General features: G+C 48.2%; 1 protein-coding gene across 3 annotated transcripts; it reads right to left on the reverse strand.

Annotated features, from left to right (window-relative positions):
* Positions 1 to 4,658: 4,658 nt before the first annotated feature.
* On the reverse strand, positions 4,659 to 16,261 carry ZGPAT (zinc finger CCCH-type and G-patch domain containing). Of its 3 annotated transcripts, none has more exons than XM_008170013.4 (8): positions 16,120 to 16,261; positions 14,386 to 15,179; positions 13,431 to 13,564; positions 11,306 to 11,464; positions 10,009 to 10,140; positions 8,671 to 9,079; positions 7,789 to 7,940; positions 4,659 to 5,998 (listed from the first exon to the last, which is right to left on the reverse strand). In XM_008170013.4, the coding sequence occupies exons 2-7, from the start codon at positions 15,018 to 15,020 to the stop codon at positions 7,802 to 7,804; spliced, it is 1,608 nt and encodes a 535-aa protein (XP_008168235.1). In that variant the 5' UTR covers positions 15,021 to 15,179; positions 16,120 to 16,261; the 3' UTR covers positions 4,659 to 5,998; positions 7,789 to 7,801. The 3 variants fall into 3 exon arrangements, with proteins under 3 accessions (XP_008168235.1, XP_008168234.1, XP_023962519.1); XM_008170012.4 differs by lacking the exon at positions 4,659 to 5,998 and adding an exon at positions 6,126 to 6,390; XM_024106751.3 differs by lacking the exon at positions 4,659 to 5,998 and having other exon boundaries at positions 6,429 to 7,940.
* Between the last annotated feature and the right edge of the window lie 8 nt (positions 16,262 to 16,269).

Consider the following 16,269-nt stretch of genomic DNA (forward strand, 5'->3'; position numbering starts at 1 on the left):
TGGATTGGGCAGAGCAGAAGCGCACAACTTCAACAGCACCCCCCAAGGGGAAAGAACCAGCTTAGCCATGCTGTCGGACCCTTTGTGCGCCCCCTAACTGCCCTGTCACCCTGCCCAATACTAAAGTACCTAGAAAAGGAAAAGGAAATCAGGCAACTACCCGGTTTCAGTCAGCCCCTGGCAGGCTCTGGTGTCAGCCCCTGGCAGGCTCTGGTGTCAGCCCCATGTGCTGAAATTAGGGCCCAATCCTAGAAGGTGCTGATCTCCCTCATCTCCCCTTGCTTACGGTGAGAGAGAACTCAGAAGCTGCAGGATCAGCCTCGTAACAAAGCAACACAATCTCTGGCATCCTCACATCGGAAACAGAGGCCCTCAACGCTTCCTCAGCAATCGAAGGCCACGTGCCTGGGGAAGCCTCTTGAGAAATGGGAGCCGAAGGAAGGCACAGGTCCCGTAGACTGACCGATCTCTTCACTGGCTTACGCGCCCGAAGGTACAAGCCAACGTGTTGCCCAAATAAACAACAGAGCGCTGCACTCGGACAGCACCTGCCGCCTGAGAATCTCACCGTCCTTTGAAAAGGTTAATGACTGAAGCCTCAACACCCAGAGAGGAATTATTCCAGTTTTACGGATGGCAGAGCTGAGACAGAGGTTAAGTGATTTGCCCAAAGAGACAGCGAGTCAGTGCCAAAGTTGAGAAGAGAACCTGACTTTTCTGACTCCCCGTTTGATGCTTTTACTAGACAATACTGCCTTTCTCTCCGGGGATACAGTTCTTTTATGGGATACTCGCACTCGTTTTAGTCAGCTCCCTTAGCTAGCACAGTCCTAGTGCAGCCTTAGAGTGTGGGTCCCACAAAGCAAAGCTAACACTCAAACCAACGGGTACCTGGTCATGCACACATGAATATTTTTCACCCCTTAGCAGCCTTGCAATGCTGCCAAGGGTAGCTGCAGTCCAAAAGCATAAACACAGTGGAGGGTATGTACTACAGTACGCTGACAGATTCTGCTTTTGCTGCACAGAGCTAACCCTATATCTACTCCCATCTGTTTTCGGAAGGCCCAGTGCTTTGGGACCGTATAATACAGACACAGCCTTTAGGACAGGGATCGGCAACCTTTGGCACGCGGCCCATCAGGGTAAGCCCCTGGCGGGCCAGGCTGGTTTGTTTACCTGCAGCGTCTGCAGGTTCGGCCGACCACGGCTCTCACTGGCCACGGCTCGCCGCGCAAGGCCAATGGGAGCTGCGGGAAGCGGCGCAGGTCGAGGGATGTGCTGGCGGGGGTTTCCCGCAGCCCCCATTGGCCTGGCGCGGCGAGCCGTGGCCAGCGAGAGCCGTGGTCAGCCGAACCTGCAGACTCTGCAGGTAAACAAACCGGCCCGGCCCGCCAGGGGCTTACCCTGACGGGCCGCGTGCCAAAGGTTCCCGATCCCTGCTTTTGTATCAACGTACCAGTGTGAATAGGTAAACATTACTGTCTATGTAGCACCAGAGAGCCGAGTCCCCAGCCTCATATCATAGGCAGCTTTCTTCCTGAACGTTTTCAGCCAGATTTTAACATTTCCTCAAGGCCCATCAAGTGTCCAGATGGCCTTGTACAATAATTCCACAAAATACAAATCACAACAGTAAGACCACTCTTAACCCACAAAAAACGATCCCAGACCCCACAATGAGAGAACGCTCTCATCTGGCCTCAAATTCTATGAATTTAAGAAAAAACAGAACAAGGCGGCAGGAATGAGGAGTGGGAGGGGAATCCTACATCTGTTGACAAAAGTATGATTATTTTTGAGAAAAAACCACTTTTGGGAGGCCGGAGTCGGCATTATGGACTATGAATCAGGGTCATCTGAAATTTTAAAATTTAATGGCTGACTCCGCTTACCGTTACTTACATGAGGAGTCTCTCCTCCTGCGAGTAGCCTCATGGAAGTCAGTGGGGCTCATTGACTGCATAAGGGCATGTCGCACAATTAAGGGTTTGCAGGATCAAGTCCTTAAACGGACTTTGAAATGTGCAATTAAGCTCCCGGCCAATAAAGCTATTGACCCAAGCCCCTGCAGCTGTTCTCAAAGGTAAAAACATACAGCAGTGCTGCTCAGAGGACAAGCTTTGATCAGGTAATTACATTATTAGCATGTGTCCAGAGTACAGAAAGACCCTGGCACTCTGAGAATTAGTGGGGAAAGCATGCAAAGACAGATGCTAATCAAGCATGAAAATGGTTCATTGCTGTTGATTTTTCTCCCCTGTGATGGTTTTTGGTGGCGGTAACAAGAAGGACTTACATCTAGCTTAGGCTGCAAGATTACATGAAATAAAATTCACTATGAGATGAAATTCTATAGGTTGTGTAAAATAGGTCAGACCAGATAATCTTATGGTCCCTTCTGGTGAAAAATAATAATCAATGAACATAAACATTTAAGAAATAGCAGCTTGAAAGAGAGGAGCCCACAAAATCTCCCAAAATATTGGCTCAACTTTTTGCTGTTATTCGAGGAGGAGAAAGAGAGGAAGGTTCCATGTTGGGCACCACCAGAGATCATCAGCTGGACTGTGGCTGACAGCTCTCAGGGATTCAGAGCAGTAGGAGTATTTGAAAAAAAGACTGTTTCTTCTGATCAAGATTTCTACAACAGCACAAGCAACCATAGAGGTAAACTTCAATGAGAGCTGAAGTCAGCCCAGGACAGTATCAGGGGAGGCTAATAATGCTAAAGCACTAATGATCCTAGAAGAACTTTTCAAACCTGAACTGAGCCCAAAAGCTCATGGCCAGCAATTCAGCACCAGAAGATGACGAGGTGGGCAGGCTCTGAGTGACAGCTTTGGCTAATGGAGGCGGGGTGTGTGTGTTCGGGTTTTTGAAGAGCCGCACTGGATTTATGAAGGTTAGTCTCAGAATGGCCAGGGCTAAGGGCACAAAAGCACAAACACTTCCGATTGCAATGCTTACTGCTCCACGTAGGGTGGGGTTTTCAAAAGCATTTACGTTAGCCTAACTCTGCTCCCCTGGAAGTCCATGGGGAAGTTCTGAAGGATTGCCACACAGACCTGGGCCAACACCAAGTGCTTATTAGGTGCCTGGCGGTTCAGGCCCTGTATTTCATCACAGCATAGGTGCTCCTGTTTACACTAAAAATAAGTAAGTAATAAATAAAGACACCTGTGGCTTTAAATGTTAGGTTGTCTTCCCATATCTTGAACCCTTCTCTTCACACCATGGGAAACTGGCTGAAACCTTGAGACTCAGAAATTTGATTGTTTATTTTGTGCCTCCCTTCTGCTGACAGAGGCAATAAAACTGTTTCTGCTGAACGGAGTTTATTTTTAAAACAGGAGCCAGGCACTGCTAGAGAAGTTTCTGATGCAAACACTGGGCTGGAAACAGCAAGGTAGCAGTTCCGGTGAGAATACTCATCGTTACATTTATAGAAAGCCAGATCGCAGAATACCGAGTCCTGCTGTTTGCCTGGAAGGTGCTTTTAGAGAGATGTTTGGTAGTTACTAGAATCATTCACCTGCTTTGGAATTTTTCCCACCATAAGAGCAACTCCATTTACACACAGTTTGAAGTCCCAGATATATGCGGTTATTTCTGTGATCAGTCTCTCCACCCCTAACAACCTCAACTGCAGTGGTGTGGTCAGTGACCCTGGGGACTTCTACAAGAAGGTGGCTCACCCCAAACAATCAGGGGTCTGACTTTTCTTCTCTCCCACCCCTCCACCCCAGGTGCTGAGCTTCCACAGTTTCAACGGATTCCAAACTCAGCATTTCTGAAAATCAGGCACTAGGAAATTAAACAGCCCCCACTGTACTTAACATGGTGTCAATTGCAGGGCTGTGAAGTTCCACTCATGAGATGCCAAACACTATCAAGCTCAGAGGACCGTTCTGTGCATTTAAGCCTAGATGCTCCGATGGGTACAAATCTTAATTCGCACAAAGCTGATAGCCCTCATTGGCCAGTGACTAACGCACGGACGTGTGTTGAGTAACCTGACCAACACACAGAGATAATTGGGGAGCAAGAATCTTGCCATTCCAGCAATGCCAGCCTAACATTGGATGTACAATATTAAAAGGGTTATGAACAAAACTGGTTGATACAGGAGATGTAGCAATGTTTTTCAATAGTTGACAAGGGAACACCTGAGTTTGCTTGGTAAGAAACGAACAGCACTTACTTTACAGAGACTCAGAAGCAGCCAGATAGCATGAAGAGCAGAAATCCATCCATATCCTCTTCCTTACCTTCTATTCCTGCTCCCCTTGCACTGAAGAATGCGACGGTTCTGAACTACATATTCTGGAGTTTTTCAAACATCTTGACTGTGCCTTTCTCAGACTGCTCCTTTGTTCAACCCTGATTTTCAGCCGGAGATAGAGATGCCTTTGAGCTGAGACACCAGTTAGTCTAATACCACAGCTCATTTCCTGGCCTGCAAAAGTTATCACATCACCCAACTGACTTACTTTCTCTCTACTCTGCTTTTGCAGAAAACAGGCAGGTGGATGGGATCAGTAGCACAATGTGCAACAGCGCCCTCTGCTGGCTATTCACCAGTACTTGACCTCATTTCTATAACATTATTCCTGGGGGAATTCTGCACCAAAAATTTAAAAATTCTGCGCACAATATTTTACAATTCTGCACATTTTATTTGTCAAAACAACACTACACAATCATGCCAGTTTCAATTATTTTGGTAATTTTATTTCAGAATACCTGTCAGTAAGTATGTCTGACACCCACAATCCCTCTCTCCCAGAGCCCAGTTGCAGGCCCCCGCCAGCCAATACACCTGAACCCCGTACCCTCCCTGAGCCCAGCTATGAGGTCCCCCCTTGCCCAGATATCCCTTCCCCTTCTCCCCTCCCCCCTAGAGCCCAGCCATGGGACCCCACCCACCTTGACACCCACCCGCTACCCCTCAGAGCCCAGCTGTGGGCCCACCTCAGCCCAGACATCCGTCCCCTGCCCCCCAGAGCCCAGACACCCGCCCCCTCCCATCAGAGCCCATGGATCCTGAGGGAGAAACAGCCTGATGCTGGGTCCCAGGCTTGTGTGGAGTTTCCTCCATGCTGCCCTCTCCTTCCCTCAGTGCGTGCTGGGAACTGCAGCTGCTAGGAACTCTCTACTCTTCCCCTCCTCCTCCCCTACCCCCTGGCAGTGTCTTCTATGTGTCAGCTAGGCTCTGCCAGGTTCAGCATCCCCTAGTGGCGGCCAGCAGCACTGTAGCCCATTTCAGGGGGCGGGGGGGAAATTCTGCACGCACGTTAATTTCTGCAAAATTCTGCGTTGCGCAGTGGCACAGGAGCATATAACAAGTAGGAGTTTGCTTGATTTGTTTTGTAAATTAATATAGTGAAAGAATAAGTTACCTTTTGATATAGTACTGTTCATTGTGAAGGATCACAAAATGCTTTACAAACAGAGAGATTGCTTTATCCACCACTGACATGCAACTGTCTCAAGGTGAAACTGTTTGGGACGGTACGTGAGGAGGCAACTGAAACCACTGAGAAAATTCAAGGGACTCAAAATGCAGTTATGCTTATTGGACAATGGAACTAACATGCCCACTCTTGCAAAATAAATAAATAAAAGATGGCATGCCCATGAATACTGGCAAAAGATAAGAAGCTCCTGTGCAAGACCCCTCCACCCTGACATGCTTTTCCAGTACCGGATCTCTCAGAGACAGATAGCCATGTGGAGCTGTGAATCTTATTACAAATTGTCACAAAGAGCACTCGTATGAGACCACTAACTGTAACGTGGGAGCTAAGTGCATTAAGCTTCTTCACCACCTGTCTCCCATTTCCCACCCCAAACCAGCTTTGAATTAACCCAATGCAGAGAGAAGACCCATACTTAGTCACAGAATGATAATCCTTGTGGTGTTGGTGCTGATTAGTTGCAGGCTTGGAAGGATACTGATGTGTTCAAGACAAAATCCACATCACCTTCATTTACACTGTAAACAGAAGAGATGAAACTTCAGCTCCTGTTTAGGGTCTTATGATAGTGCCCATTGCTGTAGGATTGAGTGCTTCTCAGGAAAGGACAATCACGAAAGATCTAATTTTCTTCCCGTATCCCTGAAGTAGCCAAGAATTTAGCGGGTTTTTTTTAAATGTATTTTTTCTCTCTCATTCTTGCCTTCACTTCCTTTTCTGTCTCCTTTGCTACTCTTAAAATCACAGGGGAGAACTTCCACACCTCGGTCTGAGGCTGTGAAAGCTGTGGTCATTTTAATCACCCCGGCAGTGAATTCAATTGCCCTGACCTGTAGCCAAGGAAGCACTGTCTCCCGCTCTTGTGACTGTTACCCTTGAGGTTGACAGCTCTGTAATCCTTCAAAGGCATCTGAGAGGTGGAGATAAAAAGGCAAAACAAGTCTCTTCTAAGATAAAAGGGGTCAGATATATTTTACTTAAAAAAAAAAAAGTGTTTTCTCAAGACACCTGCAAAAATTACAGAATCAGAAAATAAAGATGCACAGAACAATACTCAAATGTATAGGCCACTGCCTAACACAGAGTGCCTGACAGAATCAACACCTCCTCTACAGCAAGAAATGGCCACCACGGACAGAACCTGTCTGGGGGATTTTCAACTGCCTGAGATTGTCTGTACCCACTGCAGGGCAGGAGAGTCTGCTCAGCTTTCCTGCCTCCAGGATTGCATGAGCTCTTTCACAGGGATATCTGTGTGTGGTGGGTACACCTGGACCTCGGGTCGTTTTGTACGGTTCTGCGGTGTTTCATAACAAGGAGAACCTACTTGTTCACATAGATATCTAGAACAGAAAGTCTCAAAGCAGCCAGAGTGAAAGCAAAAGGCTGACTGTAGTATTGTTCCTGGCCAGCAGGTCTGTAGCTGACCTGTTATGTACTTAGCTGTTTATGTGGTTACCACATTCCCCTAACTCTGGCCCTCAGTGCTGTGATATGGAATGGGGCAGCATACCATATCGTCACCATTAGCATGCAGGCTGACTTAACAGGGAAGCCTAAACCTTTTGTACAAGGTTGGGACCCAGTCATACTTTTGCAGTCAGCTGGCAATAGTGCAAGGCCTGGAGATCTCTTCTCTTTCTGTTCAGTGTGCTGGCGCTTTAAAGAGCTACTCTAAATATCACAGCAACATCAGAACTAGTAGTGACAAACCCAGCATTGACTCCTGTGTCCCTGAGTGATGCCCAGAGCCAAGGACAGAGGGACGCTGATAGCTGAAGTGACCTGCCCTGGTTTTCACCAAAACCAGACCGTCTTTTCTGCAGTGCTGGAATGTGTTTGGGACTCAGTTCCCAGCCTAGTGGATAAACACGCAGAGACACAACGCACTGAGTCTCCAAGGCAGAGTGACAGGCCATGGGGCTCCCCTGGCTCTTCCCACCAGCTGATCTGTGGACAACCATGGTATCACCCGGGTGGCTACAGACTCTCTGGATGGAGAGAACCACCATGGTGATAACTGGGAAAAGGGAACAAAAGCAAGGTGCAGGGGCCTTTTTGTATAGCAGGTCAATGTAAGCAGCTTGGGTCTTCTGAACACCTTCAGGAGTGAACAAGTACTCGCTCCCCCCCGCCCCCAGGAATGCTCCGCTCAGACAGCATCTGTTTTTATGGAGAACGGCTGCTTTTCACCCCAGTTTCACAGCTGGGTTGCCCAAGACCCAGAGGTGATGGCACAGCTCATCCCGGTTCCAACGCACTGAGTGCTGGCTCAGACATAATGAAAACCAGTACATAACATCAACACCTGTCCTTGGAGACTAGAACTCAGTCATTTTCTTGTGTGTCTCGGCTTTCTTCTGCTCCTGCTGCAGGCTGGCCTCCTGGGCTCGCAGCTGCCCCAGCTGCCTGTGGGCACCAGCTAGTTTCTCCTCCAGCTGGGCTGTGGCAATACTGTGCCTGAAAGCAGAAGACAGGCACAGTAAGGATATCTAGCATGTTAAGAACAAAGGCTCCTCATTAACATCTCCATTTTACTGCTAGGAATCCCAGTCTCAGCAGTGGGTGGATGTAAATGACCCGCTGGGAGCCATGAAGCGTCAGATATCAAGCAAAACAAGAGCCAGAGAACTGTGATTGTTCTTGCCATAGTACTCATCACAGAAATGCTACAAGGATGGCCCCGATCAGTGTAAAAAAATGAAGAGAAAATTCTGCAGGACTCTGGAGGGTTCTCCTCCTTCCTCGATTTGAATTCTGGCCCAGGTGTCCTTGCCTTCTCAAGGCAGCACTCAGAGACACAATCTGGTCCAAGTCACAGTTTGGAAGCTTTTGCCTACCACTTTATTCTAGGCCTCCTCCCATGCCAGTGGTTAGAGTAGGAACAGTGACAAACACCTTAGTCTAAGCTTAGCTTTTCTCCTACAGACAGCCACCTCATAGAATCCACAGGACTGGAAGGGACCTCGAGAGGTCATCTAGTCCAGTCCCCTGCACTCATGGCAGGACTAGGGATGGTCTAGACCATCCCTGAGTCCCCATTCTGGGTCCCCTTCAAAACTGTTACTTTTTAATGTAACATAATCCAACTTTTCACCTTCAGCTCCCATCACCTGCAAGATCCGCCCCCAGCCTAAACAACAGGCCACCCAAAATCATTCTGGAACCTCAACCAGGGACTTCCCCATACCGTCCAACATTGCGTGCCAGGGCCTCCTGGATTCCCCTGATGGTCTTCTGCATTTGGTCAATCTTCTCCATTGTCTGGAAGAGGCGGACACTGAGGGCCTTCTTGGTGCTCTTACTGGCGTGGTAGATCTCCTTGTTGTTTCTCTCCACTGGTGTCATTCCTCCATCCTGCTCCCCAGAGCCCTTCCCCTGAAGCTTCTCATTCAGAAAGTCAAAGACATTGCGGGGGGGCTTGCGGCTCCCTGCAGAAGGACGGCCAGCATGGTTTGCCTTCACTCGCCGTTTCCTTGACTTAGCTGGATCCAGCTGCTTCTTCTGAAGAATCTCAGCACATTGGTCAAGGGACTTCCCTTTAGGCAGCACTATGGCTTGCACTGGCTCCACTCGGCCCTCAGCGTTCTTCCCCAAACCTGAGGGAGGAAGAAGGGCACCGGATAGAAGCCAAATTCTAACAGTAGAGTCTTTCCATACACCAATGATTCCTCCCACTCCACCTCTGCACAGCTATCAGGCTCAGAGCAACAGAAAACAGTCTGTTGGGGCTCAGTGCTGCTACCCTTGAAGTCAACAGGAGCAGTGTTGGACTATATACTTGATGGTAAGGTTCGCTGCTGAGTGACAAGACAGAAGATGCACCTTCCCCCATACACACCTGATTCACACTGTTACACACACAAGAACTTCAATGATACAGAACAGGGTCATGCAGCTGAGGTGTTGCAGCGAAGCCAGGCTTAGATTTGCACTGTCACCTCCTTGAGCAGAGAAGACATTCCCTTTCAAAAACAGGTACAGTCACTCCACAAGAACAGGAGGCAAGCATGGGCAGCAGGCTGGCTTTCCAAGCCCTCTGGGCTCAGCAGAACTTCAGTGCAAGTTGTCTCGAGTTAGAAGCTGGCTCCACAGGCTTTGAAGTCTGTGTTTGGGGCCAGAAGTCCCTGAGCCAGATTCCCCATTACCTAATGGCCTACAGGACAGCTGAATAGTTAAAGCCCTACTCTAACAGCTTTAATCATTTGGCCATTGCTTTAAAATCCCCTCCACTGATGTATCATGGAATATGAACATCAACACACACACACACGCATCCCCCCCAAACAGCGGTATTAAGACTTTATCCCTTAACTGTACAAGGTCATTTTTCAGAACCACCACACGTGCAATCCTGCATTTAGTATTGAATGCATACCCCATTCTGGGCCTGATCCAAGCAATGCTGATTAGACTTACTGTCGCCCCATTCCCCCACTCTGCGGGAACAAGCCCCTGGTCCCTTTGTGAGGCTGGGATTAAGAAGCAGGCTCCTAGTCCTGCAGGGATTTTACTCTTCTGCCCTTACCTTTTCCAAACTCATATCCCATTTGAGCGAGTAGTTTGGAGCCGATGCCACGAGTATGGGCCTCCCAGCCACCAAAGGAGGAACTGCAAGCTGGAGCCCCTTCCCCATTCTCCAAGGGCCCTGAATCGATCACTGCAGCACAAAACAGAGATTGAGCAGTAAGGCTGGGGCAGCAAAGCACCAAGTGAAAACCTCAGCAGGCGTGAAGCTGTGAGCAATGTTGCAAAAACCAGCAACCTCTCCCGCCACACAAGCAACTTCACATCCTCTTCTTCAGTCCTCTGCAGTACAATCAGTTCTGCCACCCGCCCCCCCAATAGTTCCTACTGAACAGCCACTCCCTAATCCATCAGACCAGGGGAGGAGCATGAGGAGTAAGCAGGGTTTGAAATGCTGGGGTTCATGGGGAGATCCCTATTTACTACACACAGAAACCCCTAAGTCAGGCAGAATCATCCAGCAGTGTTAGTAGATCCTTTCCATGCTCCTGGGGTCTGGATAGATTTCACAGCTTCATCAGGACAGAATTCAGCATGCTGAAGCGCATCATTCTGTGCCTCCATCGTACTTCTAACAGATTCAATGGCACGGAGGAACCTTTTCCTCTATTTGCCTAAAATTAAGGATCCCAGGACACTCCCTGTTTCTATGATGTCGTTAGGGCACTAACCAGGACTGGGGAGAGCCAGACTGCCGGTGTGACCTTCAGCAAGTCACCTAGGGAACGGAGGCACCCAGAGGAACCTGCACAGCGGCGATAACAGCACTGCCCTGCCTCACAGGAGAGGCGCATTAAAGATTTCAAGGCGCTCAGGTATTACAGTGATGGGTGCCATGTAAATATGGAAGACGAACAGATGTCCTGGGAACTTCCTTTGGAAATTTGAAGTCTCCTAGTTTTTCATTTAATCTTCAAAACTTTATTTTAGTCAATAAGTACCTCACTCAGAGTCACACAGCAAAACTGTAATAAGAACGCAGGGGTTCCTACTCCCAAACCCCATTTCACTCCGGTACACCCTCTAGTCCCACTGGGGGTGAAATATGTTTCTTTTTCCTTGAAGCTATTTATCTGCACCAGCTTAGTGAAAATCATTAGCATGAAACATCACAGCTATTTTAACTGGAGACAGCGATATGCATGATACTTAATGTCCTCTCATCTCCTCCGGCAGCAGAACAAGAGGAAAAAAACATTGTCAAAGTTCTACTAAGTTGGGCAATGGTCCAAGAGGACCTGAATTAAAGGGCAGACTTTGATCACTGACAGTGGCAGTTCACTCTCTGCCTTGTCTACCTTTAGCATAGCCAGAGTCATCCACGTTGTCTTCCTCAGACTCGGGAGAGGAAGAGTCTTCCTCGCTTCGCAGTGGTGGCATGATGCCATCTCCCTCCACGACAGCCTCCTTCAGCAGCAATGACTCAAACTTCACTGTGTAGTAACCACTGTCAACGTCTGCGGGAGGAAAAGCAATGGACTGCATGAGAAAATCTCCACGAAATTACTCCTGGGGGAATTCTGCGGATCTGCGGACGTGCAGAATTTATCTGTCTCACATAATTTGGTATTTTCCCGCATAAAAACCCTTTTGCCTAAGAAGTGATGCAGTTCTGCCTTTTGTCCACCAGAGGCCGCTGTGGCGCCACAACAGCCAGCGACGTTCATGCCGGCTGTTCTAGTACCACAGCGACCTCTGGTGGGTAAGAGGGGGAACTGCAGCACTACTTAGGCAAAATGTATTTTATGCGGGAAAATACAAAGTTCTATGCCCAGAATTCCCCCAAGAGTAGAGTTCATCACAGCACCCTGCCCGCAGAGCCGGGTTAGCACAGAGTGGAGCACACAGGGCTGCTGGGGAGTCACAGACGGGTTCAGAATGGTTAGTGTGGGTGCCAGTCTGGAGCTAGTGGGATGACAGTGTTGAGCCTGGGGACAGGGGCTGCAGAGACCCACAAGGAGGGGAGGGGCGGTGACTGAATGGGAGAGGCTTGGGGTCAGCCAGGATCTGCATGCGGGAGGCTTCCCAATACCCTAACAATCCCTCCCCCCCACCACCAGAAAAACCTCCCACCCACACCCAACACCCTCCAGGTTCACTCCTAGGCTCCTCCTTCAGCTCTTCTGTTACCCCGGCCCCCAAAGCCTTTGCACTGCTTCTGACAGGTGCAGGAAATACAGTTCTGTATTGTAATTTAAATGAATTCCACAAAGTTCTGTACGAATATGCCTAGAAAGGAATCTGTCAAAAAACAATTACCGTGTGTGTGTGTATTGTTACAGACATACTTGCTGACAGATATTTTGAAATAAATTACAAAAATAAGTGTAACTGGCATAATTATGTTATTTTGACAAATACAATATGTAGAATTTTCAAATATTATGGGCAGAATTTTTAATTTTTTGGTGCATAATTCCACCAGGAGTACGAAATGTAACTAGAGGACCATGTTCATCCCCTCTTAGCTAATCGCACTGACTTCAGTGGAATGACACCTGGGATGAGTTTGATCCAGGAACATCTATTTGAGGTTTTCTGTTGGAAGGTGGAACCATCATCACCCACTGATACCACCAGATACTGCCACATGATACAAACACAGAGCTAGGGCCATAGTAAACAGCACTAGGGTCATCACTTATCTTCAGTTTCTAATGGTACCAGTGTGTTTCACAGCATCTGAGCACATTAGTCAGAGTTTGTTCTTACAGGGGAAGGAGGATAGGTTTGGGGAAATATAAGAAATGCTACTTCACAGCAGCTTTGAGATGAGGCATGAGGAACAAATCCAACGTCCCCACACACACAGTGAAGCACCAGTCTAACACTCCTCTTGGTGACTAGTGTGCAAGCGAAGTTCTCTGGCTTTGTTTAAACTGGAACTGGATTAAAACAAGAGCCAGTGGTTCCAAGTATCTAATTTCAGGATTTGACAAGATATCAGGAATGATATTCGGACAAAGCTGAACAGGGGGTAATGAAATAAAGGACAATTTACTGAACGTCTAGTTGTTTGTATTGATTCTTTCATTCTCTCTTTTTCATTTCTATGTCCTCTATTCTGCTACTATTCTCTTCTCCCAGGTCTCCCCAACTTTCCCTCTAGACCCCTGCCACCACTTCTCTGCCCTCCCATCCCTAAATCCTTCTCTGGTTTCCCTTTCATAAAGATCATCTGCCTTTGAGGATCTCAAAGCACTTTACAAACCTTAATGAATTAAGCATCACAACATCTGAGGTCCCTCATAAGCCACACCCAAAGTCTGTGGCAGAGAACTCAGTTGTCTCAGACCCCCAGTCCTGTGCTTTAGCCTACAAGACCATCCTTTGCTTGGTTTATGTCTTAGGAGTTTAGTTAAAATGAAGACTGAAGTACTTCTGTTCACCTTTCAACACCCACCCAGAGAAAACAAGACTCACCCGTGATTTTTGCAGCATACCATATTCCATCATGGTGTTTCGCCAAGCAGGCTGAACCCACTTCTAGAGAGCCGAGATTGGGCTCCTGAAATGGATGAAGCTCGTCCACAGATACCACTTGCCCATGGGAAAACCTGCAGGGGATACAGGGAGAAGCAATCAGATCTGCCCTGGTCTGAAGGGGATTCTAGAAAAAGTTTCCTTCCCTTATGGAAGTATGGGCAAATTGTCTGCCCTGTCCTCACCAATCGTGAATATCTTACCACTAGAATAGTTTCAACTGCATAACTTATTCTTCACTGTGTCTTACGGTACGTCTTCACTACCCGCCGTATCGGCGGGTAGCAATCGATTTATCCGGGATCGATATATCGCGTCTCATTAAGACGCGATATATCGATCCCTGAATGACTCCGGAATTCCACCAGAGCGAGCGGCAGTAGCGCAGTTGACAGGGGAGCCGCGGCCGTCGATCCCGCGCTGTGTGGACCCCAGGTAATTCGATCCAAGATACTTCAACTTCAGCTACGCGGATAGCGTAACTGAAGTTGCGTATCTTGGATCGATTCTCCCCCCCCCCAGTGTAGACCAGCCCTTAAAAAAAGACCGTTTTATAATATTATTGTATTATATTAAACAAGTGTCACATTCGACCCCAGAAGCAGCCGCATTTCACAGGCCAGTGACAAATCCATTAATTAAACGACAAGGTTCACATCTTTTAGGATAAAATGCACTAGTTAACTGCAAAGTTCTTATTAAGATGTGTTATTTTCCCTACAGTAGATTTTATTTTTTCCTCTTTAGCCAATATTCATTTAGCTACCCAATATATTAGAACTAATCCTTGTACTTTTCCCTCTAAGGATTTTCCATTGTCTCCCTGGGTTAGCTGAAGGAGTGTACACCCACTGACGCAGAACAGTAAAATGACAACAGAGGTAAGCTTTTTTACCGACAATTCTCTTTAAATCTGCATTTGCCATCCAAGAAGAATGGACAAGGCTTCAAGGACTTGTGAGTTGGGTAGAGATACAGCACTCGGACTCCTGCACTGCCATCTTCCAAACACTCTGTCCCCACAATCATGGCATTATGGTACTCCAGGGTACCCCATGGACTGTAGTACGGGGCTTTAACCTTCATCCCACTCACTTCCTCCTCCTCTTCCTCAGATGCTTCCTCCTCTTCACTGTACTTTGATTCATTTTCCCCATCAGCCTCTCCATCTTCCTTTGGGGAGGCCTCGTCTTTAGTACTCAATGGCTTGAGTTCAGCAATAGCTTCCTTAAAAGCAGCATACTCCTCATCATTGCAGGACCTGCCTGAATTACTGTCCTGTTTTAGGTGACCTGCTGGAGAAACGGAGGGTGCATCTGTGTCTAAAGTGGCCAGTAGTTTACTCTTTTTCACTGACACCAGGCTGGATTCAGTCAGTTCTATCAATTGTTTCAAATCCTCCTGCAGTTGGATCAAATCAGATAGCTGTGATGGATCCGATCCCACCCCTAAAGCCAGCTCCACTTGCTGCAATTGTGCTTTGTAGGTTTGAATTGCTGTTTCCAGACTCTCCTCATCCATTGTTATCATGCAAAAAGCTGTTTTGCTGATTCCTGTCTGGGAATTCAGGACATACTCAAGTAATTTACTAGATAGTGATGTAAAATATTGAATCTTTGTCCAAACTAGCTGTCAATCTTCTCGGTAGTCCTGTGTTTTCTTCCCTTTGGTGCAATCAAACGAAGATCACTGCAGTGAACAAATATAATAAAGCGGTGTTAGAGAAAGGGTTCACAAGAAAGGTAGACATCCTAAATTGAACAAGGTATCCTTAATACAGACAGCTACCACCACGTGGCATGATACACACCTAGCACGAGTCATGTACATTCAACCTGACATATCGCATTTGCAAAACTGCAAATGAAAGTGCAAACTATGAGGCTTTTAACTTAGCTCAGGGAATTCAAGCATGATTAGTTATGAAGAGAGAATAACATTAGCATTGCCTCTCTGTCCTTTTAAACCTGCAGCCCCATGACATGACACCATCACTGCCTATCTCCTCTTTAATCAGATCTTCCTGCACACTTTGGCTCCCACTCAATGGCATGCAGCATCTCACCCGCTGTGGAACTGGGGGCAAAAAAACCTGGGCGGCTCTCAACCTGCACCTTTCCAATGCCTCCCATGCTCTGCAGGCCCCACCAGGAGCCACACACGTCTCCCGATTCACTGGGGACACAGAGTCTACCCTACCACAGAGGTGGGGTGCTTAAAATCCCCCTCCCTTATTGCCTCCCGCTCACTGGGGTACAAAACAGGGGGAACAACTGCCAATACTCCCCAAGGGGACCCAGCCATGGAGACCCCAGGGGAGCAGTAACTTCCAATCCCCTCATGGGACCCAGCCCCTCCCCAGCCATGGAGACCCCAGGGGAGCAGTAACTTCCAATCCCCTCATGGGACTCAGCCCCTCCCCAGCCATAGAGACCCCAGGGGAGCAGTAACTTCCAATCCTCTCATGGGACCCAGCCCCTCCCCAGCCATGGAGACCCCAGGGGAAGGGTTACCCCCCCCCCCCCGATGGAGGCCTGGGGGAGGGGTTACTCCCAACCCTCCGAAGGGGGCCCAGCCATGGAGGCTCCCCTCAAACGTGAACGGCCCCCACCCCCAAGACCTCACACACCTCAGGCCTCCGCCTCCTGCTAAGCCCCCGCCATTGCCAGGGTTTCCGTCTCTCCCCACTGACTGCGAATGATAGATACCGGACGACTTCCGGGCTAGAGCGGACTTCCGCCTCTGCCGCCATCTTAGGCGAGAGGGGGAACAGTCCTCC

Source organism: Chrysemys picta, chromosome 13, assembly GCF_011386835.1.
Source record: "Chrysemys picta bellii isolate R12L10 chromosome 13, ASM1138683v2, whole genome shotgun sequence".
NCBI lineage: Eukaryota > Metazoa > Chordata > Testudines > Emydidae > Chrysemys > Chrysemys picta.

Coding starts and splice junctions, on each gene's coding strand:
- ZGPAT (XM_008170013.4), bottom strand. CDS start 15,020: ATGATAACAATGGATGAGGAGAGTCTGGAAACAGCAATTCAAACCTAC. Junction 11,465..13,430: donor GTATGCTGCAAAAATCACGG/GTGAGTCTTGTT, acceptor TTCCTCCCGCAG/ACGTTGACAGTGGTTACTAC. Junction 9,080..10,008: donor GGGATATGAGTTTGGAAAAG/GTAAGGGCAGAA, acceptor TTCCTCCCTCAG/GTTTGGGGAAGAACGCTGAG.